Source organism: Triturus cristatus, chromosome 4_1 (assembly GCF_964204655.1).
Source record: "Triturus cristatus chromosome 4_1, aTriCri1.1, whole genome shotgun sequence".
NCBI classification, from domain to species: Eukaryota; Metazoa; Chordata; class Amphibia; order Caudata; family Salamandridae; genus Triturus; species Triturus cristatus.
In genome coordinates, this window is record NC_140585.1 from 316,628,069 (window position 1) to 316,654,333 (window position 26,265).

General features: G+C 38.8%; 1 protein-coding gene across 10 annotated transcripts in view; it reads right to left on the bottom strand.

Moving 5' to 3' along the window:
* WNK1 (WNK lysine deficient protein kinase 1) overlaps positions 1 to 26,265 on the bottom strand; it is a 1,135,119-nt gene that overhangs the window by 63,042 nt on the left and 1,045,812 nt on the right. For 7 of the 10 annotated variants that reach the window (XM_085652258.1, XM_085652257.1, XM_085652255.1 and 4 more), the window contains one exon: positions 21,892 to 21,963. The exons of the other annotated variants lie outside the window; for them this stretch is intronic. In XM_085652258.1, coding sequence (XP_085508384.1) covers positions 21,892 to 21,963 — 72 coding nt within the window. The remainder of the gene's footprint in view (positions 1 to 21,891; positions 21,964 to 26,265) is intronic. 10 annotated transcript variants of the gene reach the window in all.

A 26,265-nucleotide genomic window follows, 5' to 3' on the forward strand; every position in this document is an offset into this window, starting at 1 on the left:
TTCTTCCCACTTTGACTTACATGATCACCACCACCTTTTCTGTTTTTGCACAAATGTAATACACAAAACATTGTCCTCTAATTCTGTATTACTAAGCATAAAATTTGAACGCTTCAGGAAATGGGAATGCTTGCTAAACTAACATGGAACTTTTATGGGTTTCACAAAAGTACTTGTAATTCTCTAACTATTTTAGCTAATGTAATACCATTTAGAAAAATTGTCCGTAATGTGCAGCAACGATGGGGCTTAAGGGGTGACCTCATGAGGAATGAATAATTTAAAATGCAGTATCGCTGGTGAAGACCCTGGAACCTGGGAATCTTTGTGTATCATAACCACCCACTCATAGGTGTGCTGGAGCCAAGCCATGAAGCAATAGGTAAAGACTAGCATGCAAAAGGTTAGAAGGAACAGCTGTATGTATCCCATTATAGTAACCGGAGAACATTTTCCCCAAGAGAAGGAAAAATAGTAAGACTGAAGCAATGTCCCAGATAAGGGACCGATGACTTTATGACTAACACTTCACAAACGTACTTGACACTACTCAATTCACTATCTTTGTAGGACTAAATTAGGCTACAACCACCACATAAATAATCTTAAAAAGAACGGAGCTCACCTCTAAAGTCTTCCTCACAATGTATAAGTATGAAGATTTAGGTTCTCTACATTTGGATGCAGAATGGATGTGATCTGGTGTAAGAGAAGTTCAACATTGCAAAGAAGAGAAGAACTAGGGCAGGCACGAGGCCTCACTGTTCCAGAAGCCATATTCTATTCTAGTCTTAATCTAGCTAAAATGACCTCTGAGTCAGGTTGTATTATCTTCTGAGTCGCTGTGGGCAAACAGGGACTGGTGGGTAGGCAAAGGTGGAATCAAAATGTTTAAATTAGATCTTTGCAAGGGAACTCCACAGAAAAGTAACAACTACACTTTACAGGTCCCCCCAGTGAAGCCTCCCATTGTGCAAACATTTAACCTATAACTTCAGAAAGTAAAAACCATCTCACGGAGACGGTTTTTACTTTCCAGAGGGCATACGTGCTACTTATTCCTGCTAGGCAAGCTGTGGATACTCTGGTGTTTGGTCCAAAGCTACCGCCAGACAGTCTTGTATGTCGTTTCTTTTGAAGACCACTGAAATTTGTCTCCAAGGTGTGTGCCCTATCAAGGAAGCAGCTGTGACAATTAATTCAAAGGGTCGCTTCACAGAGAAACCTAAAGTGTCTTGCTCTATGGCATCACTGATGCATTGATTACAATGTGACTTAAGAATACACTACAATTCCCTCAATCAATCCAGGCGCCTTCTGACAGCTTGCAGAATCATGTCCAGAAGAGAAGTGGGCAGAGCGGCTAAAGTACGAACATCTGTGTCATTACGGTCTCCACACATCTAAAAAGCGGAGGTTGATGGTGTAGTAACTTTAGGTACCAACTTCATTAAACCAGGATTAGTATATAGAGTTGAAGTAACGAGCGCTGTCATGGTGAAGTCCTCTTTATTCAGGCCCTTTTAGGGGTACACCACGTTTAGGCCCATAAACTTTATCCAAAAGCATTTGGATGAACCACTTCAATGAGTTTATGGACACCACTGCAATAAAAGGTTAGTGGATAAATCCACCAGGTGCACAACTACATGACTTGATCCATCTACGATCTAAATAGATCCTGCTTGAACACAGGGAGAGAGAGAGAGTTTTAGAGAGTTTGTATCACCCTGACCTCCGTACTCGCTAACCAACATAGACGAAGACTCGTGGGCCATTTTTCTGTACAGAATAATTATTTCTTGACCTTCTAGTGTTGCATATGTAGCTCCTTCAAAGAATTTTGTGATTTGACTATTAGAATTAATTCCATGTATTGTTTAGAAAAAATAGGGAATGTAGTCCCTCACCCACAGTAGGAGGCATACTTAACCAAAGGGTTGCTTCTTCACCAGCATCAACAGGGGCTTGGCGAGCCCAGTACAATGTGGTAGCACACCTAAAATTAGAAATTGTTTTGGTACATAAAACAAGGGCTTAGATGCAAACTATAATTTCTTGATCTTAAAATCATAGCTGAAAGGGATAAATAACACACTGTCTTCACAAACCTTACATATTGGAACCCCCATCCTGGCGCATTACACAAAAAAAAAAACCTGTTGATAATTCCTACACTGAAATTACTCTGACCTAACCAACTTTGATGTGCTTGAGTTAATTTGTTTGGGAAACAAGAGGAATGGGCTTTTCGAAGAAAGTTACAAAAAGAGAGCAGACAAGAGTGAGGAATAACAATAGAGACTGCTTACCGGAGGTATAATAAGTAAGAATTATTTGGTTTGACTTGTGACACTACTTTTTCCACACTATCCAATAAAAATAAACAGTCCATAATAAAACACTTGGGCATCCTCACAACTGGCCAACAGTTACAACGACCTCTCATTGCATTCAAAAGAGCCCCTAGTATACGTGGTCACCTAGTACAGACTTGTCCCCCAATAGAGTGGGCCTATAATCAACACATTATGGAATCTACTGAAACCAATGGGACATTAGCTATGCGGCAACTGCAACGTTCTGGACATACCATGGGAACAAGAGCACTAACAGTACCGACGTTATCTATATGATGCAGTGTTCATGCAGACAAAAGTATATAGGAAGGACTGCTATAAAAATCAAGGCTAGTATTCTGGAACACAAATCTAAAATAAGTTGTGACAATATAAACACTTAAATTGGTCTTGCACTTTAAACAACAACATTCAGCCAACAAATTAGATGGATAGTCACAGAAATAATGGACGAGTTGAGCCAACATAATATGAAACATGGATTTATGTTCAAAGCGCAAACATGGATCTAAAGTTTCGCCACCAATAAAGTGTGATGGAATAAAAAGATTGAATTGTGCTCTTTCACATAACAAAGGGTATAACCTACACACCCTGCTTCATCAAAGGACTCTGATTTCCTGCTCATAGAAGACCACATTCATAACCGATGGCACAATGTTTCACACACTAAGACAGTACGTCACTTATGTCCTGTGTGTCAACCAGTCAACTCTAACACTACTCATGGGTCTCCATAACATCATGCCAACTATCAACACCAATAAGTAGTTAGAAATGAATCCCCTTCAGGATGAATTATTATTAACTCGCATACAACAGCATGGTGAAGGGGGCTCATATTCTTTTATCATATTACTAACTACAAGCCCATAACATTTTACAAAACAATGTAAAGTTATTATGCCTCCTGTGCATCAGAATTGATGCTTCCATCTCACCTGACCAAACACTAAAGGCTGGCCTCCCTTAAACCTACTTATGCTCTATCCAGCAAAGTAGCAATGGTATGAGGAATGCCTTCAACATAGCTACAGGATATACCAAAAACACCTCAAAACCTTCCAGTCAGGAGACAAAAATCTGACAAAGTTACTCACTTATGCTGTTTAGATCTAACACAATTCCTGCTTCTTTAACTATCTATTCCTTTCTTTCTAGGTGTTCAGCAGGCAGCGACATCGCTATACTAAACAATAAATAAAATTATCTTGACTTTTATCCCCCAGTGCCATATAGAACTGTCCAATTTACTATAGAGTTTAAGGATGAGAAACTCCTAAAAGAGGTGTGGTGTGGCATGGAAAAGCTACTGAAAGTTCCTTGATGCAGTCTGGCACCTGGGATATTCAAGAGGCGAGGAATCTGCAAGTAGAAGTATCCATCAGAAGAAAAATGTACTTGCCTTCAGTAATTAACTCTCTGGCAGATACTGTATCTACCTACAAATTATTCAGTTCTTCAATATGTCAAGTGCTACACTGCATCAAGAAAAGTTCAATAGCTCTTCCACATCAGTAGGGGATGCAGGCGTTAGTTATGACACCACAGTGACATCACTGGAGCCAAATGCGCCTCACAGTGCCATGAAATGAACGGTCAATGCATTTGTTTCCATGCAATTTGAAAAATTGAAAAAGGGCTCCGGGACAGTGGGATTCTAGAAGTTGCTTCTGGACCAGTGCGTCACATTTTGATGCTGAGTACTGTCCCCCTTGAAAGGCCTCATCTGCACAATTTTCCTTTCTTTAATCTAAAAAAGCTGATTGTCCACAAGCGTCTGCTATGCGGTCAATAAATAAGGTGAGTGCAATTTTAGATCACGCTAATGGAGTTTCTCCTCGTCTTTTGAGAAGTGAGATTGAGTGAAAAACTTTGCAGAGTGATGGACTGGCCCAAATGAAAATGAGTGACAACTTTTAGAAAAAGGCTGTCCAGGTCTCCAGGACCAGTTTGTCAGGAAAAAGGTGGTATAGGGCGGTAGCATCCAAAATCCTTGCAGCTCACTTATGTGGCACACTGAGGTGATAGCAATGAGGAAGACCGTCTTGAGTGTCAAGAATCACAATGAGCAGGTATGCAACAGCTCAGGTGCCCGCAAAGAAATGTAACAGCTGGGTCTGCTGCTGTAGCACAGTTTGAGATGGATGGAGTTAACTATAAACGAAACCCCGGAAAAGTCTGTGAATTTCCTTTAGCATTGGTGAAATTGCTTGGTTGGAGCTATTAGTTCCAAATATTTTACTTTAGAGAGACTATCCTTTAAATATTTTTGCACTGAATGAGATTTCTCTCAAAACATCCTAGAAAACCTGAGAAACAAATTATTTCTGCGTACATTTGTTGGAAAAGCTGAATTGATGAAGTGCTAGTATTAAGAAAATTAAGAAAATAATTACAATGGTTTCTCTTAGCTTTAAACAAAATGGTCATTTTAGAAGGTGGATGTTGAAAAGAAGGAGCTCTTCAAAGCATTTCAGGTAGGATGGTTAGGTACTCTTTTAAATTAACATTTTTGTTCTTGCAACATCCTGCGAGGTACAGGCTAAAGGATAGGTACAAAGCTATTAGTCCTCACTTTGCGTTGAGAGAAGCAACTTGGTCAGTATGAACCCGAGATTCAAAGGAGAGATCGTTTAATCCATGATCCCGCAAAGACCAGGATAACTCACATGAGGTTTCATAAGCCCAACAGAAGAACGCACCACCTGCGTCTTTTTTGCCGCAGAACAAAGAACAAAAATCACAGGACAGGTATCTTAATATTCCGAGAGTCTGAGCTGTTCTTTATATAACCCAAGTGCACCAGAACACGCTTGTAGGCACCTCTGATTTTTCTTTTACAAAATAGGCTCCCTCTGCTTCCCGAGTGCAGCCGGCTCAGGATGAGGGAAAAAGACACTGCACACCTGCAGCCAGGTCACCATAAGACTGTAGGTATAGAAGTGTAAAAAAGAAAGAAAAAGTAAACTAGCCTTCGCAACCTATGCGCTACGATCTACAACAACTTCACTGTATCGATCAGGGATCCAATATAGTTGATAGTTGAAGATACAGGACTTTACAGAAAGCTGCATCACAATGCAGTAACCATGCACTTCTGCTTTCAGAACGCACATAACTTTCCAATTACAAGTTGACAGTAACTTTGCCCATTACTCTGTACAGGTCTACACTGCTTTTGGCTAGGTTTGTGCTATGCAACTACCACATACATAGAAACATACCTCCTCTTAGGATACTGCTTGTGAGAAAGAAGGTTTGATTATGTGGTGCAGAGAAGTTAGACAACCTCTCTGGCATCTGCTTACATCCCAAATGGATGGTTGAGCCCTTTTTCTAAGAAAAGAATGATCATGTTTGTCTAGTTACTTGACATTTTGTAGGGAACTCCTCAGGTAGCTTTATTTTCCCATGGAAACAGGATTTCCCAAATGAATAAGGATAGTGGAGTTCAATAGAATGGGAGAATGTTCATTAGAGTGGTCCACTGATGACCAAGATTAGCTCAAAATTCCAAACCGCCCTAGTGTCAAGTGCTTAGTTATCTTTCGGCTAGGTATGCCCAGCACCACAAAATTCTTGTATCTTCAGTGAAGATGAGCAGATGACTTGTTCCCAAGTATAAAAACCTCAATAGAACTGAAGATAACACTTGTAATTCTGTTCTGCAAACACTACAGCAGCTAACCATATTTCACAATTCTTTGGCAAAACTTGAAAATTACCTTCAAATTTAATGCATAATTCAGGAGAAAACGTTTTCTAGTGGGCAAAAGCGGATGGATTTCCTTAAACTCAATGCTTCATATTTAAAAAATCCAATGTTTTATTAGTGACCTTTCTGGGGCTATTTATAGGTTTAAAGCAAAAAGGATGAATAGCTCCTTTGAGAATTGCCTGTTCAGTGCAGCATAGCATTTTCTTCCCCACTAAAGTTAGAATACAGAGCCCATATTCACATTACATAAACACAAGGGTATGAGACACAACAAAATAGTGACACAAACAGGTAGGACAGCAGCCATGAGTACACTTGGATAGGTTCTTGTATACATTTTTTTAATAACACTGGACAATCTGTAAAAGCTCTACAATTGCTTCAATGACATACATGGAACCTGGCAAACCGCACAATCACTAAAACAGAAAAAACAGAACCGTGAGAAGCCAACGGGACATGGCATAATGAATGCCTAACCATTAAGTTATCATGGCTCTCTTTAGGGTGTGACTTGTTCATGAGACACACAAGTACCTTCTGTTAGGCTATGAAATATCACATTACGAGACATCTTTAAGGTAAGTGTTCAAAACTACACCACTGAAAACAGAAGCCAGTATTATTCATTTTCAGAAATTATATAAAGTCAGTGAATGGGGTTTCCTCCATTAAAATGTTACAAATCCTTTCTGAAATCTATTTTGTAAGAAGTAAGTGTTTTAGACTGAGAAATTAATGTGCTTACAGTAGCTGCATACAAGTTGTTACTAGAATGAGGTTTTCTATACCCCCTACATGAAGATAAGGTAACTGATGGGTTGGTCGCCACTAAAAATGCTGGCCCCAACAGAACATCAGTTATAATCTGATGATATTTAGGAGTTTTAGCATGTAGCTTTGGAGTTTTTGCACACATGTGGAGGGTGGCACAAGGGAGAACATTAATAATTGTACAATACTCATAATTTTCATTTCCATTGTTTGTCAGAAACTCCTGTGAAGTCACCTTAATCAACATGCTAAATATGGGCAGCAAACAGCAATTTTTAGGTGCATCAGTAGACACTTTGCTAAGCGCCAGCATGAGCTACTAAGCATTAATAGCTTAACAGAGCACCTCTAAAGGCATGCAAATGAAGCTCAAATATAGGCTACAATGCAAATTTCACAGACCAATTCTTCCACATAGATCAGCATGCTAAGACCGAGCAAAAGAAAGGTTAGATTCTCCACAGCAGGTTGGTATAATACACTACCCACATTATGATATGCATTACAAGCAAATACTATTAAAAGGTAGAATGCTAACCCCCTTTCACAATGAGCATGCAACTTTATGGCAGAAGCAAAAAACAGATAGGCCTTATGTCAGAAGTTTTAGGCGAAAGTACATTGTTCCTTTACTTCTTACAAACCCCTTCAATAAAAGTTTTTTCAGTCTGCCTACAAATATACAGGTCAGCAGTCTGAGGAAAATGCTAAGAAAGTTTGTATGTATGAACACAGTGACATTGTGTGAACACCTATTGATGTGAAGTGTATATTTTTGTGCTCACATTTATTTATGGAGAAGTGCCTATTTTTAATGAGAGGGATAAGAGTTCTGAAATTAGTATGGACAGGGAACCCTCAGTATACTGGTATGAGAAAAGAGGGTTTGAGACATCAGAGCTGTAGAGAACGAGATTAAGTACATTCCTGGTCAACTTGTTTATTTTCCAGTTGGTAGAGTGTTCTAGATTGAGGACTAAGTAGGAGATATCACTAGACAATTAGATACTAGGATCTAATCAGTGTATGAGAAACATTAAAAACGTTTCACGCAATAACAGCTTCAAGTCTACTGCATTAACTGAAACACAAATGATTCTCAAGATAGAAACGGGGCGAAATTCAAGTGTTCGGGCAAAGAATGGCTTGCGTTCCTTAAAAGAATAAGATAAAGGATTTTGTGGCTATTCAAGGATAACTGGAATCGTTTAGTGGACCTTAATGAGAAAGCAGCCTTTACCAATTTAACATGAGAAATGGTTGAAAGAAGCATTCTCTATTTGACGCAAAGAATATTCAGAGCAAATATTAAGGGATCTGGATGGAAAAAGTAATGTAGATAATCGTGTCTAAATGGACAATGTAAACACAGAACTCCAGCCAATATGGAATGTTCTTTATTGGAATCTTCCCAGACCCCATAGCGGATTGTGTTTTTTTTTTTATTAGGTATAGAGAAGTAGCTATTTACCAACAAGCTCGCAACATGTATTTGGGCGCCGGTTTATTGCATGTCACTGGACTTTCATATCGTTGTGTAGGAAAATTCCTACAAATCCAAAACTAATTATTTGCTTCTGCCCCTGGAAAATTCTGCAATACAAAATCAGAAATACTTACTCTGTTAGTGCATCTGTAAAAAGATGGGCCAAGTCTTAAGAAACAATAGTACTTCTCCATTCATTTCAGTTTTAGAGAATCCTTTATACTGTTTAGGTGAGCACAAAGGAGAAAGAAATTCCATCCTCATGTTATGTGCCCAAGCAATTTTCAGCATGGATATGGTCATTTAGAAAAAGCAGAAGAATCCATTAGCCACCACAATTGCCCGGGCGTGTTTCTATTTTCCATCAAAGATTGGCAAACCGTAATCCTGTAATTTGCTGTGGTTAAGACATGTCAAAATGGGTTAAAGTAGATGTTATTTTCTGTGTTCAGTGGAAGTGTCTCCTGATGACAATGCCCAGAAATTGTCATTGCGCCATGGTCCAAATAAGAGTGTTCCATAATTATTATGAAAAGGTCACTTGATGCATACAGCCAGAACCTGCTGTTAAGACTGAGTGGAGGATAAGGGATCATGGTTGATATCAAAGGATAACAGGTGTTATTAGTGCAAATGTCCCTTAATGTTGCCAAAATTCAAAACACCTAGTTCCATACCAAAATGACTTGTAAGGGGAGACTCAATAAACCGGAGTGTACACAGCACCAGAGCTGAACAAAGTGTTTGGCAAACATTTGCTCTAGAACTGGCTCCAAAGAGTAATACTTTGAGAATGCTTGTGGAGTAGAACATTCATCCTTCAGAGGGTCTCAGAGCTTCATCCACATCCATTTTAAGTCTTGAGCTGCACCTTTCTTGTGAGAAGAAAGTGTGCATTAGAAAAGGTAGTCGTCCAAAGACCACTACATGTGCAGCCCTAACTTCCTCAATATCACAACATTTGGACAATATAGTTAAATGAACTGATACAGCTTTTAATGCTTTCACTTATTTTCCCAAAAAGTATCCACTGCGAACCTTACTTCAGAGTCCAATCAAAAAGCTGATCAGAAGGATGATATTCTGGGCAAAAACCATAAGGATAGAGGGGATTGTATGACCTGAGGGAACAATTAGGAAAGGGGCTCCTGACAACTAACTGTGGAAACTATATGTCAATCTTATGTCTAGGATGAGTACTTAAAGAACATATGCAAGGGAACCACACCCTGTTTAGGACAACACAAGCTAATTAGCATGTTATGGATTTGCCAATCATACATTCCAGAAAAGTAGTTTCCAAAGTGCTTTGAAATGTGGAAAACAAAGCAAAATCAGATGAACCAACTGTTTTTTCCTGGACAAGGATCACATGCTTTAATCTTTTTTGTCCTATTGATAAAAACTGAAAGGTCGGTTGCAACTGGTATTTGAAAGATCTTAAGAGACTGTTTCATTCTAAGATTCTTTGAGCAGGAATGATAGAAGACCTTGTGCAACAGGGTTGTTCGTAGACTACGGTTGACTGATCTGAATGTTTGGACAGGTTTCAGTTTCCCTAAGAGCACTGACACTAGCAGTGGAATCTACAACCTGTAGGAGGACTTTACACCAGAGTTAACTACTGCAAGGATAGTCATCTGGACCATTCTGGCCTAGATGATATCAAAACTTTGAAAGTGGAGCATACTATCTTGGCTTGGAGCATTTTAATGTATTCCAGGAGACAAAAATGTACTTCCCTGATTGTGGTCTATAGTGGAGCCTTTGCCATGGTTGAAGCCATGAGCTGTGCTAAATTGATCCAGAATCCCGTTAGTTGAAAGCTCCAGGATTATGCATATGCTGTGCAAAGATAGATGGGTAGAAGAGGCGACAATCGTTCACTTGTCTATGTAAGAAATGTTCTTTCTGTCAGTGCAGATAAGATGTAACTGCCACTGGGAGCTATGTGAACATCTAAGCAGATGAGCTGATCTCCCAATACAAATACAAATATGTGGTGCTCTTCCCAGAGCGAGAGCATACACATCAAGCAGTTCCATGGTAAATCTTCCTATTGTAAATGTAAAGAGAATAGACTGTTGAAAAGGATTTTCATCCTGAATTTCTAAAGACAAAATTTCATTCACATTTAAAAGCACACATGTGCCGTTCTGCTCTGGAAGAAATCTGACTGAATTATTTTTGCAAGAGGTTCATCTCTGAAGGGTTGCAGGTCACTACAACACAAATCATTACAACACATCTATTACCAATGCAAGTCATTATAATGCATTACTTTAGAAAGAGTCACTAATTTTGATGGACATTCAGAATGCAACTTTGCAGCCACGTATTATGTTTTTTATATCCATCTATCTATCGCTATTAATTGTGAACAAACTAGATGATTTCCGCTAAAACATTTCAACAAGGCTGCTAGTATATCGGATTCTAAATAAACAAACTAGCAAATGAGACTTTCCTAGTGTGTCTTTTGTCTGTTCAGGCTGGTTCACGGACAAGAATTTAGTGAAATATTAGGGGGTAACGGCTATGCCTTATGAGGCACACACCCCTTCAGGATGTTCCGTGCTAATCAGCAATGATTTGAGAGTGTGTGTGTGTCTTATGTATGTACATAAATAATACCTTGTAGTCCAGGGTTTCTTCATTGTAGGAATAGTCACTCAAGTCATAAAGGCTTGAATAATTTTTCGCTCCATGCCCAGATCCCAGAACACCTTTCAGTAAAGTTTTCTTCCATTGAAACATAGAATCTTTTTGTCCATGTGGTCATATACAAATCTGAGGAATGGAAGCTTACATTTTTTTAAGTAATGTTCAAAATAACTCTCCAGCTAGTCATCACAGTGCTGCTTTTCACATGCACAAGAAATCCCTTTCAGCAGAGAACATGAACGTAAAAAATGCAGCCTGTTAGGCTTACACTGAACACAGGGAAAATAGGAGCCTGTCTCTTTAAGAGCCTATGGGGCATACCTTCCTACCTTGTATTGAACTGGCAGTTGCCTCTATAATAACATAACGTGTATTTGTAAAGTGCACGTTCACCCATAGGTCTCTTGGTGCTGAATAACAGATGTTTATTGTTGCCCAACTCAATGGTACTCATTTTATCAATCTCTTATCGATTAAAGGCTAAGTGGACCCACCAGGAGTTGAACCTGTGGCCATGAGGTCGAACACAGGCCCCTGCAGTGGATGCTTTAGTCCACTGAGCCACCAGACCCATGCTTTTATAAGATAAAGTGCAGTTTATGGCTACACATGAAACAATCTCCTAGTTATATTTCCCAAACAGAGCTGTTACACTTGCATTTTTTTTTTAAGATAAGATGACGCTGTCCTATTTGCGTCGAATCTTTCATTTTCGAGAGGAGCAGTTGATTCTAGAGCTGACATGTTTTTGCCTTACAACTCTAACAACAACAGAATCTGATTTAGGATCAACTCTGAGGAACTCAGGGTCTTGTTGATGTGGTTTATATATATTTTGTAGGTGTAGTGAAATCTACTTTTGTTGTGGCTAGAGCCATACATTTTTCCATCACTATCTTTAGGAGGCCTTGGACTAAAGGCAACAACAAATTTGGAGCTACTGTAGGTGAAGGGTCTCCAAAATTACAGATGGTTGAGGGTCTTGTAGGGGGCGTTTACCCTCGATGCACTCCTGCCAGCACCTCATAAAATGTGATGTCATCGACTGGGAACACAATCTTGATGGAGGTTGTGCGGAGATGTAGGGGTATAAATAAGTCCATATCAGAACTAGGAAAAGCAAAATCATTAATAAGATCTAGTACTACTAAAGTATCGCTCCTAGGTTAAACAGGTATACTTCTTTGTAATTTTTGCGGGGAAGATGAGTTCCACATTCGTAATTAAAGTTAACGTTATAGATGTTGCTTTTAAAGACTGCTTAGGTGGTGAGAGGCTTAACAGTCTCAAATAAGTCTGTACTGGCTCCTTAAATGGGATTACAAGTGTAATGGGACAGTACAGTACAGGTGTTAAGTCTGGAGAAAATACAGGCTGAAAACAGCCAGAAAAGGAAGTTGCTTTTTCTATTTGCACTTTCTGGGACAGCAGTGCTGTTCTGAAGGAGACGATTTTATGCCCCAAGATGCTGTCATGAAGGTGGAATGCACAGCAGAAGGTAAGATAAATCAGGTGTTTGACATTTGCAACAGTGATATAGCAAATGTTTGGTTCTTTGATGTCAACAGTGATGAGGTCAACGGCGATCTGTCCTTTAACCTCGACGGTGAAATTGTGACCAGCATGCAATGTCTTTTTCGGTGTCTCTGGCTAGGTCAACACCAATCTAGCCCCTTTCAATGGCGAGGAGCATTGGTGTATTCTTGATATTTTTCTTGGTTGCTCTGACGTTGGAGCTTCATTACGCTGATGTTTCGATGTCAAACCCTGCGTAGACGGCGAGCAGGTCGTCACTGGGTGTTTTGAAGGTGAGAACCTCGACCTCTGTTTTCAGTGGCGTAGAGTGTGATGGTGATACTTCTCCCTGCCATTTGGTCTTCCCTCTTTGAATCTTTCTCTGTGGTGGTCTTTCTAGTGTGTTTTAGAGAGACTAAGTGGGTTGAGAGGCAGATCTCTAATCTATTCTTTTTTTCCCTGCTTAATCTCGCATGACCTCTACCATATCTGTTAATCTGATGCTCTCTCTGTCCTTTAAAGTTCCTTAAGACATATTTGTGCAGATGTCACATTCAAAAACAGACTGAAAGGCAGGCAGACAGACCATACATACCACACATGGGCAGAAGTATAGCCTTCTTTCTCCCAAATGAAGGGCACTTTAAGAAATGAGATGACTAGAATATATTTATTAAATGATTGAGAAAAAAATATTCACTCAACACTAGATGGTTGAAGGCAACCAGTTAAGGAGCTGAAATTATTTTCCCCGACAGGAAACAAATGATATATTGGAGTTAAAAAGATTACTGGTGTTCTGAAATCCTTCTCACATGAACTGGAAAAAACATCTAGATCACAGAGGCAACCAACAGTACATTACATACACTGAAGAGGCGCTTCCCAGATTCTTAAAGGGAAAGGCTGCTTTTTCTCCACTGTGTTCAATGTTAGCCTAACCGGGTGCATTTTCCCCCTAGTTGTTCTCCACTGCAAGGGATTATTTCTGTACATAAATGCTGCAATTCAGTTTGAGGGGGACAAATTGGAGAGTTATGTTGAAGCCTCATTAAATAAATGAGGCATCAGACTTCCATTTCACAGTTTGGTATATGAACTGAAGGATAAAGACAGTCTACAATGCTTTTCTGGTGAAGAAAACTGTACAAAAAAGTGTTATGGGTCAGGACTAGTAGTGGGAAAATATTCAAGCATTTATGACTATCAATGAAGATGCAGAATGAATATATATTATATATATATATCTATATATATATATATATATATATATATATATATATATATATATATATATATATATATATATATTTTTTTTAATGAAATATTTTAGGATGTTTGTTTTTGTAAATATATTTTTGCCCATTCAGGGCGTAAAATCATGAAGAAAGGATATTCCGATAAATTCTGGAATTACCCTGTCATAAGATTATAATATTTGCTATATATATATGTATATATTGATTTACCTTTAGAACCTTAGTTATAGGAATATGAACATTTCCTTACTAGTTCAAAATGGCTGCCAATTTGACCTGCCTTTTGAAGAGTTCTTTGAATGTGACAGTCCTCTTTCTATTTTAACCTGAAATGACGTAGGTTGAACAATGATTATTTATACTGTGCAAACATTGTGTGCATTGACATTGACAAAGGCCAGCATGGCCGAAACGCGTTTGTCTGCCCTTGGAGCGGAATAAAAGAAATTTGTAAAGATTGTCGAGTGTGTGTGCCAAGTTTTTGTGTCTTTGACGGGAAAACGTTTGGAGAAATTTACTGACGGATACACCTACGTCTGTGGCGGCACCCATCCAGGAAGTAGTGCGGCGTGGCATTGGTGTGAGCTTGGAAGAATCTCTATTTGAAAAAGCGCCGGCACCGCCAGTAAATCGAAGCAAGCTAACCAACGAAAGCGGGAAGCGGAGATCGTATCAGGAAAACGCAAAACCCAGACTGGACTAGTATCGGAGGCGACCGAGTCGGAGGACGCGCAAGCCTATCGAGAAACCAGCCCGGTAAGTCGAACATGCCATTTGAAATGATACACTTGTGAGCTTACTGGCTGGATGTTTTATAGCTCGAACTCTGTAAATAACTGAGAGCTTAATACGTATTGCATGGGAAGGTGGTACAACACGGACCCTGAAGTGATCCGCGAGTGTCCGAGGCAACCGCAACAATGTTTAGTGAGGAGAGGCTGGAGGCGGCTGCCACGGTCTTTACAGTAAAAGCTAATGAAGGAAGCAAATATAAAAACAAGCAAGAGAGCAGTATATCGCCAAATTCATTGAAGGGGCTCTTTCAGAAACTTGAAAAAACATACGAAAAAGAAGTGCGCAAATGGTGGGAGTCAGCGTCTTTAACACGTTACCTCGAGGTTGATCGCATCCCTCTGGGATTAAGAATCTACACGGTGCCTTCCTACGAAAATCCTGATCCCAACTTGCTACTAGAGTGGTCAGATCATACCACACGATCAGCAAAGGGGATGGTAGAGATCCTGATAAAGTATGCGATTAGCGATAGAGCGAGGCTATTGGAGGAAATAAAAGGACTCGAGGAGCTAATCGCAAAGGACTCAGCAATAGAGACAGCTGAAAACTTGAGGCAACAGATGAAACAACGTTTACTTAAATATGAAGAAGTAATAAGAAAGCGCAAACATGAAAAATTTGCCCGAGACCAACATGATTATGAATCCGGCAGGGTTCTAACATTTGCCAAGAAATTCGATATGCCAAGAAAATCGATACAAGAGGCAAAGAAGAGCAATGTAGAAGTGACAAGAGACACATCAGAGTCAGAGGTGGACCCGGAACAATTGGAACCAGAGGGTCCGATAGAAAATATAGGAGCAAGAGTAAATTTTCCAAAGGAGTACGAGGTCATTCAACAATCATGGCGCCAACTCCCACAGAGAACAAGACCCCCAGATGGAGAAAAAGGAAAACAAGAAGGGGGAAAAAAGGCAAATGTGCAATACACCCCGAGGGTCACCAGGACCAGAAGGGGAATGAACAAAAAGTGAAAACCGAAGATTTAACAGTAGTAAACTTGTCAAAAAGAAAATTAACGAAAATAGAGGAACAGGTAGTACGAAAAGGTTGATCATTCTGCCCAACAAACCAATGGGACTATGTCCAAACACGGATTGACCTTTATCTTTTCATACGAAAACTAAAATTGAACAAAATGTTTCATGAAAAAATCCCGAAACCTGTGAGAGATCCGGACCGGACAATTGACCCGACGGATCTATTAACTGGAAGTGAACTACCAGCTTTCAGAGCCCTTCATAGCCTACGAGAAGAAATCGAAGGAGATGACGTGATACAATCGCTCAGTGACACAGAATTTTTGGAATTAAATGAGATAACACAAACAGGAATGGTCTCTAATCTAAAAAAGAAATCTAGATTCATACCAAGAACGGCGCATGATATGATTGACAGTTTTCATGAACTGGTAATCAAAGACTTGGACAAACTACGAACCAATCCGAAAGGGATAGGAAAGAAAAACCAAAATATCTCATTGCAACAACGGCAAGCTATAAAATCTTTACAGGAAAATCTGACAATTGTGATAAAACCGTCAGACAAAGGCGGGAACGTTGTTATTCAAGATTGTGTATCGTATGAACGTGAAGCCTTAAGACAATTAAATGACAATGTCTGCTATGAGAAAATTACAACTAAAGACTATAACCAAAGTATTTTGGAATTTTATGGAATGATAGATTTTTGGAAAAACAAGGGGATTCTTGGTCAAGATGAATAGGATTTCATCAAAACGGAACATCCAGTTACCCCTACCTTTTATCACATTCCAAAACTCCACAAAGATGACAAAAGGCCCCCAGGGAGACCAATAGTCTCATCTATGGGTAGCCTTCTGGAAAACACCTCAATCCTGGTAAACAATATATTGTGCCCATTTGTATTTGATCTGGTATCCTATATAAAAGATGGTACAGATTTCATTAAGATAATTGATAATACAAATTGGGAAGACTCTTTCTTTCTTGTCACATTGGACATTACTAGTCTGTACACAAGTATCCACCATGGCCAGGGAGAAATAGCTGTAAAATCTTTTCTAAAAACAAGATCACTGAAATACACGGAACACAGTGAAATGATCTTGCAGTTTGTCATTTTGTCTGAATAATAACATTTTTACCTTTGGTGAACAACTATATATTCAAAAACAAGGTACTGCGATGGGCACGTGATTCGCCCCCAGCTACGCGAATCTCTTCGTGGGCTGGTGGGAGAAGCACGTGGCCTGGGCAGGAACCAATGAGGCGTGGGCACAGAAAATAGGAATCTGGACCCGCTTCATTGACGATATATTTTTCACATGGACGGGTAACAGACAAGAACTAGAAGAATACCTTGAAAATCTGAATAAAAATTATATTAACCTTCATTCACAGGAACCATCAGTGAAAGGGAAGTACCTTATTTAGATCTTTTGGTATATGCTGATAATGGTACACTTAAGACAAGATTATTCCGTAAACCAACTGCAGGACATGCAACTCTGCACTTCACCAGCCAGCATCCACGCTGTCTGGTGAATAGTATACCATATGGTGAATGTCTTCGTCTAAAAAGGAATAACACCACTAAAGAAAACTATAAAATAGCCACTAGAGAAGCAATGGAACGCTTCAAACAGAGAGGGTACCCCCAGCATATTCTCAAGGTAGCAACAAATAGGGCAGAAACACGAAAACGAGAAGATCTTTTACACAAGTCCCCAAAGGCTAATAATGATGGCACCACCAGACTCATTTTTACCTACTCCTCAGATTCTGGAGAAATTTATAAAATTCTCAAGAAACATTGGGGTATGCTCCAGGCAGATATAACCATCGGCAAAAAAATAACAAAACAACCTAGCATAACCTATAGGAAAAATGTTTCTTTAAAGGACATGCTATTGCACAGTTATTTTTCTAAAAAGGATACAGGCCATCATAACATCAAAGGCTACTACCCTTGCCTAAAATGTAAGGCATGTAAAAACAGTACAGTTACAAAAACTTATCAGACCCCCGGCAATGACCAACCGAAAAACATCAGTAAATTATTGAACTGCAATTCGGACTTTACAGTTTACTGTTTGGTGTGTCCGTGCAACCTTCAATATGTGGGGAGCACGATACACCAAACAAAGAAAAGAATTTTAGAGCACATGCGTGCAATAACTAAAATTGATACCAATTATCCTGTGGCCAGACATTTTGCCGAAAAACATAAAAGCAATAGCAATCTTTTAAAATTCTTCTGCCTAGATCGAGTCCCACCCCTTAAAAGAGGTGGTGACAGGATAAGAACTCTTAGACAGTTGGAATCAAAATACATCTTAGAACTTCGCACTTTGGCACCGAATGGATTAAACTGTGAGGAAGAAATGTGGATACATGTTGGTTAAAACACTAGCCAAAAGGGGAAATCTTTTCATAAACTGCTATAAATAACTGTATAGAATATCTGATGAGGAGAATTGAATATTAACAAGTCAAAAAAACATATGGTGAAAAAGTGAGAAAGGATGGAACTATCACTTGAAAAGAGGTATAATGGTATTTTATGTGGTGAAACTAGAGGATCCCAATGAATTATGGAAATAGTGTTGAGAAAAACTTGATATACTTGCATATAGGTTGAAGAAAGCTTTTTCCTCCTAAAAGAAATTTATATTTTGTAAGGAATTTGATTGATTTTAACTGCAAATATGTTCAAACCCACAAAATGATTGATAGGAAGTGTGACTCGGTAAAGACAATTGCCCATTCAGGGCTAGATCCAACATGAATGAAATATTTTAGGATGTTTGTTTTCGTAAATATATATTTTTGCCCATTCAGGGCGTAAAATCATGAAGAAAGGATATTCCGATAAATTCTGGAATTACCCTGTCATAAGATTATAATATTTGCTATATATATATGTATATATTGATTTACCTTTAGAACCTTAGTTATAGGAATATGAACATTTCCTTACTAGTTCAAAATGGCTGCCAATTTGACCTGCCTTTTGAAGAGTTCTTTGAATGTGACAGTCCTCTTTCTATTTTAACCTGAAATGACGTAGGTTGAACAATGATTATTTATACTGTGCAAACATTGTGTGCATTGACATTGACAAAGGCCAGCATGGCCGAAACGCGTTTGTCTGCCCTTGGAGCGGAATAAAAGTAATTTGTAAAGATTATCGAGAGTGTGCGCCACGTTTTTGTGTCTTTGACGGGAAAACGTTTGGAGAATATATATATATATATATATATATATATATATATATATATATATATATGTATAATCGATCTTGTCTTGCAAATGCCTTGGCTCTCGGCGTAAGGTGTGAGGCCAGTTCAATAATCGACTGCTTCATTTTCAGCCAAATAAGAAAAAAAGCTGTTACTCCGAAGTATGTTATTAAATTTCTTTCTTTACCTGAATCAGTGGAACAAAAGAACTTAACATCATACTTTAGAGGCAGGGTTTTGTTCCTTAGCTGGGGAAACAGTAGCAGTTGAATATATATATATATGTAGTGCTGGTAAATGCAGTCACGTGATACACCTTTTAAATTATGCCTGAGCGCACCTGGGCACTTGTGCTCCTGTCCATGATCAAGGCAAGAAGCTGAAACGTTGGGCAAAAAGGAAACAGGCGCTTTGAAAAGACTCTTGAAATAAGCAACTTTCAAGGTATTGGGCCTCACATCGTTTTTCTTGCCAGTGTGGTGTTTGTGGGCTGCTCCGTGCCCATGCAGTGAGGCCACCCTGAAGGGCCTGGGGCTCCGGAAACGGGGGGACGCTGTTGCTTCTTCATGATAGATATATATATATATATATACACACACAGTATATCATTTTATATTTATGTCTCTTGCCTCGCTCATAAATATATTTTAATTGCATTACACCTCTAGTCTTTATAAAAACCAATATTAAAACAAATCAATTCTATTATAATACATTAATTGCTTGACTCCCTTTATAATTACACAAATTAATACATGTAACATTAACCATAGTTGTTTACTATAATAAAATGTTTAGTTTATTATCGTAGGTTATTTCCTTTAGGGGGGTGTGTGTAGACACACACAAACCACCCCCCCCTTTAAAGGAAACAACATATATATATCTAAACACAAATACGTGTGTGTATGACCACACATATATTTGTATATATCCTACGTATACTTACCTGAGCTGTAATATCACCATGCGTTGCAGTGACTCATTACAAATGCATTTAAAACATACTTGAGTGGTAATGGTTCTCAGTAAGAGCCTGAATGGTAACGACATGAGTGGTTTAACCCTTTTTGTAATTGACCTGAACACTCTTAAGGTCGCCACTGCAGTGTATTTTAAGAGGGGCAAGAACATTTCGATCAGATGATGTCAAACTCTCAAGTCTGAAAAGATAAGCTATGCAGTATTAGTTCAGCAGCACAATTTTCACTCGTCAGCTGGCAGAAAATAAAGAATAGAAAGCGTGATCGAGAATAAATAGGGAAAATGTAGTGCAGGGGATTGTTGTTCCCTCTAACCATAAAGCTTTTGTAAGAAAACCCTGGTTTCTCCGACATATATTGTTTCTTCTTACTATTAAGGTTGAACATCTTACATTTGAATCTAAACTCTTCAATTCATCTAACGTTAATATTGTGTAAGCATTTATCTTGATGAGGTTGTGTAAACTGCTATAAACATTTGAAGCACAAAATTACATCTGAGAAATTCAGAAAGGGCAGTGTTGACAGTATTACAGCAATAAAGATGCAAGATAAACAGGGTGCATTTGAATTTACTTTCCACTAGTAATAAAATGCAATATTAATCTTTTCACCTATGTTGCTGTAATGTACCCGAAGAGTGCTTTCGATTTACTCTTTCAATATCACAAAAAATGCTGATTGCTAGAAAGTTTCCTAATGTTAAATTCAGAAGATGTTAACATATTGAATGAAAGGAGCTTTATTAAGTAGATGTATCTTTTATTTCTAATGTGAAGGGCGCTAACAGTGAAACAGACACTGCACTAAGATGAAGTTCAGTGTCAGGTCTTTCCAAAAATGTAGCCTAATTTTCAAACAGTTTAAACCACAATCCTATTGATAGGATGTTATGGGATATCGTGATGTGCAGAAAAAGTACCTTCACATTTTCTAATTATAGGTATTAACAGTGTGGATAGTGTTCGCAGTATGAGCTGAATATTGAGGGACAAGAGAGTACATGACCATTAAATTACAATGACATTGCTTCATCTCAACAGGATTTGCGTAAAAGTTAATTTATATGCGCCAGTTAATCAAGAAGTGTGATCATGCCAGTTTCTTACATACTAACAAGTACATCAGTGAAAAGTGAACATTCAGAAAAAAAGCTTAACTCAGAATTATACGAGCTAGCTAGATTGAACAGACCAAATGACATTAAAGACCGAGACTTAAGATTTTAATTTTAACAGGGTTCATTTGACTTTTAGCCACCCTAAAATTCATTAATTGTGTCCACATCTGCTGGGCACCGCTTCATGGCGTTTTTGTTGAATGCCTCCACATTCTGAGCATTAAAAGAGAGGTGCAAAGTTCAGTTTGATAGTATATGTCCAAAAAATTTAAGCCCATTGAGATCATAAAACTGTGAGCATTTTGCACAAGTTAACCGGCATTTGGAGGATAATTAAATTATAGCTTCTGATTGGAGGGATAGGACAGACCACAAGTTGTATTTATTTATTTTTAAAAAGCAGGCATGCCTGTATGAATAAAAGCAATGTTAATATAATACTTGTGGGGCTGTAGAAAATCAGCCATGACTGTGGTGTTAAAAGGTATCTGGCAGGTCTGATTGTCATTCAAGAGAAGTAATCTGACGGATCGTTTAACAATCCTTCCTACAATTAATCGCTGAGTGTGAAACACTCTTGTACTATGTAGGGATGTGAAACATTCATTTAATGTGCGCTTAAATTATTTAGGATTGTCTGAATTGAACAACACAGTCTAAAAGCAAGCAGTGAACAGATGAATGGGGGGTACCAAATTGACTCAAATCAAATCAATAAGGTCAAATTACCAAAGTGGTTAATGCATTTTGTTTGTCTACATTTTAGGTAACTATAACAAATGTTCCATATGACAACAACCACTTTTGGGAAATTTATAAATCGGAACCTCAAACTTCTGACATATTTGAACCACAGTGGGAAACACAGAGGTTAGTATGAGACAAAGACAAATTAAATAAGCAGCATGTAACACATGTAAGACAACAGAAGGAAAAGGCAGACAAGAAAGGAGAAAAGAGTTACACACAAAGAGCCAAGCAGGGCGTACTCAGAAATCGGGTCCTCCGGCCAGCAGGCTTGAACGTCACTCGCTCTGACGCACAGTTAAACTTCGCCCAGCCTGTGAGAAAAAGGGAATAACAGAAATAGGGAGAAAAACAGACAGAACACAGCTACAAGATGTTAGAATTAACTCAAAACCGAAGATGTGAATGGATTGCTTATGAACAAATCCCCAGCTGGACACACAGGTGAAAGGTCACTTAATCAAACACCATGAAACACCATTAATGGCATAATCCGTACGAGAGTAGCAATAAGGCTTGAGACTGCAATAAAGCATTACTACAAAAATTACTAGCAGAGCGGTTCATTCTTTTGCATCTGTTAAATAAAAAGGAAGTGCACCAAAGTGGCAGCACTATCAAGAAATACACTTTGCTTACCACCTTCAAATGCAAGGAGATCAGAAAGATTAGTCATAAATGAGTATTGAGTTTTTAACAAGAAGTTTACCTTTACATGCGATGAAATTGGAAAATAAAAGTCTATAGTCTTTAACCTCTACCAGCCTCGGTCGTTATTAACCACAAAATGAAAACTATACCTCAATGGAAGCACTGACTTTACCACATCATAGTGTACATTGGTTTGGCAGGGTTCCTCAAGTTCAGAAATGTACCCACTAACCAGAAGGTACTCGCCTGGGGTATTTATAGTGCTCTTAGTACAATACAGGCCTTCTATTAACAACTATCTGAAAACATTAGGCCACACTGATCTATTCACATATAGTGAAGCAACAGTTCTATTTACCTTAAGTTCGAAATGATTACCTATAGAAAATAAAACACCCTTGTCTAAAACATGTGCTTGCTCATACAATGCTACTGTTTTGAATGAAAGATTCATCATGCCTAAAAAGCCCTTCAGGTACACTATTCAGTTGGTTCCTTCACAGGAGATGGACTCAAGGGACTCCGAAATCTTGTTTACTAGGCTGCTATACAAAGCGATACCTGAACATCTACAGATAGCTCTAGTAGGATACCCCTATTATATCTGTTCTAGTTATATGCTCAGTAAGTGACACACTGGTACAATGAGCAAATAGTATAAAAAAAATTTTGAGAGCTTCATAACATCATTTGAACTTTGTCTGAAATTATAATCTGAAGAAGTCCCTTCCAATTAGCAATAATTTGATGGTTGAGAGGTTGTAGTTAATTAACCTATAAATTGATTCCTAGATAATCTGTACTTCAATGCCAGAAATAGTACTCTAGCATACTTTATATAGTTTGTGGAGATCAAGTAGCTGTAGAAAAAAACAGCATTGTACTTAAACTTGAGATAGAGGTTTCAATAAAAACAAGCATTTACAATGCAATAGGTCTCGCACTGACATTATTTTGAGCTACTGACATTGTAAATGACTTTTTTTGTTTTTCTTTTGTAAAACAAATAAAATTAATTGTAATTTAATATGGCAATTGCTAAAAAAAAAAAAAATAAAAAAAAAAAGGTTGTGCCTGCAGTAGGAGAAACTATTTAAAGAAAATAGTGCGTACAGATTAAAAAAGACTCACTGTGTAACAGAAGTAAAAGGGCCAGTCCTCATGGGAGGTTACGAATTAAGTCAAGGAGGGACTAACAAGCCTATTAATTAATCAAAAGCCAGCATTTATGAAGAACAATGACACAAGCCAATGACAAATATAGACAGAGAGTGGGCGGGGTTTCTGTTACATACTACAATACAGCATACCTTGCAGAGTAGCGCATGCGCTGCCCAGGCTCGACCTAAAAATTTGACCTAGCCCCTTGGTTCACACCAAGCAAATACTCACAAACGCCCTTCACTTAGAAAGGGGTCAGTCCCCTGAGGGATCGGTTGATTGTACTTACTCACATACAAAGTTTTACACCAGCTTGCATCATGGGAACACCACACTTAGAAGAGACCCATCGATGAGAGGGCAGGCTGGCAGTGACATCCCCTTAATCAGCAGTGAAGAGAAGCAAAGGTACAGGCAAAGTATATATATCTAACCAGTAAGTAACACAGGGTCTAATTCTGTGCCAAGAAACACACTCTCGCACGACTTAGGAATTGATGTAACAACAATGGTGTAGGAGCCACAATGATGCAAGTGCAGACTTTACAGAAAAATCAGTTCAAAATTAATTAGTGTAGTAATTGGTCTTATGGTGCTACAATTACTTCAGAAATTGTGTATTCATAATCAGAAACTTGAGCCCCTGCTTGTCCTGTTTGAACACAGTTCTTTTTAAAAAATATTTAAAGAGCATTTTTTTATTTTTTATTTAATAAATGCAAAAGTGATAGAGAGTTATTTTTCACTTGGTTAGATTTAACAACTATTGGGAATAGGTGGGGACTAGATGGACAGATGAATAGTAACATAAGACCATCGATTGGCAAGAGAGTATACTCTCTTTTTCCCCATCAATATATGGGAGAAGGCTGTGGTAGTGATGCTAAGATACTGATGCACGCAAGCTGCGATCATACCAAATGAAGATACATTCAAACCTTTTTAGAATGCAGTGACTTCAGATTTCGTTGCATTTTCTCCCATTATATGCTCCTATACCCAAACAATGCTAAATGAAGCACATACAGTTGACAATATCCAAGTATACCACATAACAGACATGCACATAAAAACACAAAAACTGCCAACAGAGTCTACTGGCAAAAAACACACATACACCCAAGCACAGAATGAATGAATACATTAATTTATTGGTAGTATTGCGTGGGAAGAGTCTGAGGTAGAGGATGCAAAATCAAGAAGCTGGTTAGCAAAGGGCGAAAGTAAGAATTCTACTTAGTAACTATAGTTTGTCTTTCAAGTCTGAGCAATTCAAATGAGTGTGCTCCCAAATCAAGTGCAAATAACAGAATTACCTTTGAAATTAAGGCTGATTGCTTTGTTACTTGTGTTCTTCCCATCTTTAATTAATTTTATGATTTTACTGAGTCTATGTTTTGTGCATAAAAGAGGATAATGCAAATATGAGTTGAGTCATATTTACTTCATCTGGTTATTTTTATGCATTCTGATGATGTCAAGATGGAATGATGTGGGGTGGGTTGAGTTGAGAAGGGCCCAAGATAGTTGTTTATGACCAGCAATTCCGAGAGGGATTCGTTCTGTGAGTCAAAATAGACCTCATGTTCAATCCTTCTCTAACATTCTGAGTGTGTGTGTGTGTGTAAGGAGGTGTGGGGGGGGGGTCACCGCAGAATAGTCAACAACCCTATGTGAGGTAGGGTTATTCACAGTTTGTAGTAATTAAAGTTTGTGCACGAGTCAGTTCTAAAGGGCTCTCTTTGGTCAGTTGACACTTTTCTCCTTGAATAGGCCCTTATTAGTCAAAGTGTCTCCTCGGAGATCACACAATAGAATGGACGCTGGTGGCAGTTCAGAATCTCATGGTAGCTACACAGGTAGGAAGTATTGTCTTCTCGCGCGAGTTCGGTTGTTTACAACTGGACGCTCAGTAAGGTTCGGCAATGGATGTCAGAAGTAAACCTAAAATGGACGCTTTTATATTTCCATCAGAAGTAAAACAGCAACGTAAAAATATCTGTTTAGGTTTCCCTAACACCAGAGATGGGGCTCGCCTGCTGACAAAGCGGGTTCCATGGTGTTGCTTCAGTAAACAAAGTCAGTGACAAAATGAGTGCCTACTGGCGATTCTCAAACAATTACCATACACAAAATACAGGTTTTTCTGAGCTGACATTGCATGCTTTTCTAGTCTCCGTGGACAGACTGTCTGAGGGGGGAGCCTTCCAAATATTAAAATGTCGAAGTGCTGGTTGGTGACAGTGCCGCATGAGGTGGGAAAGGAGTTGGCCTGCGCAATTTTTTTATGGCCATGAAATGTACGAAATTTCGCCTATTTATTCTCAAGGAGACTACCGCAACCGGAAAGCCAGAGCTTAGCAAAGGGGCAATCCTCGCTTTTTTCCACAACAAAAGCATAAAATCTGATCTTCTAACGCGATGGTTCGCGGTATTCTGGTACCCTGAACTTGAGCATTACATTTAGATTGAAAAATCAGGACGTTCCTTCCCTTGTGCCCTCTGATTTTGCATACGTGTGAGGGGGTGAAGGAGAATCAATGTGGTGGCAGGGACGGATGAGGAGAGAGTACTCCGGGTAGCTTGAAGAGCTAAGGGAAGGGTGGAGCGCATAAGGAAAAAGAAGGCGCTGCCGAGGAAAAAGGAGGCCAGCACACGGTAGGGCCGAGCCAAACTGGTGTAAACAGAGGAAAGGCAGCGGAAAAGGAAGAGTTGCAGGAACGGCTGAGGAAAATGGCGACCGTGGAAACTCCGGAATAGTACGATAAACAAGGGAGCAGCAAGGGAAATCCGACTGCTGATGA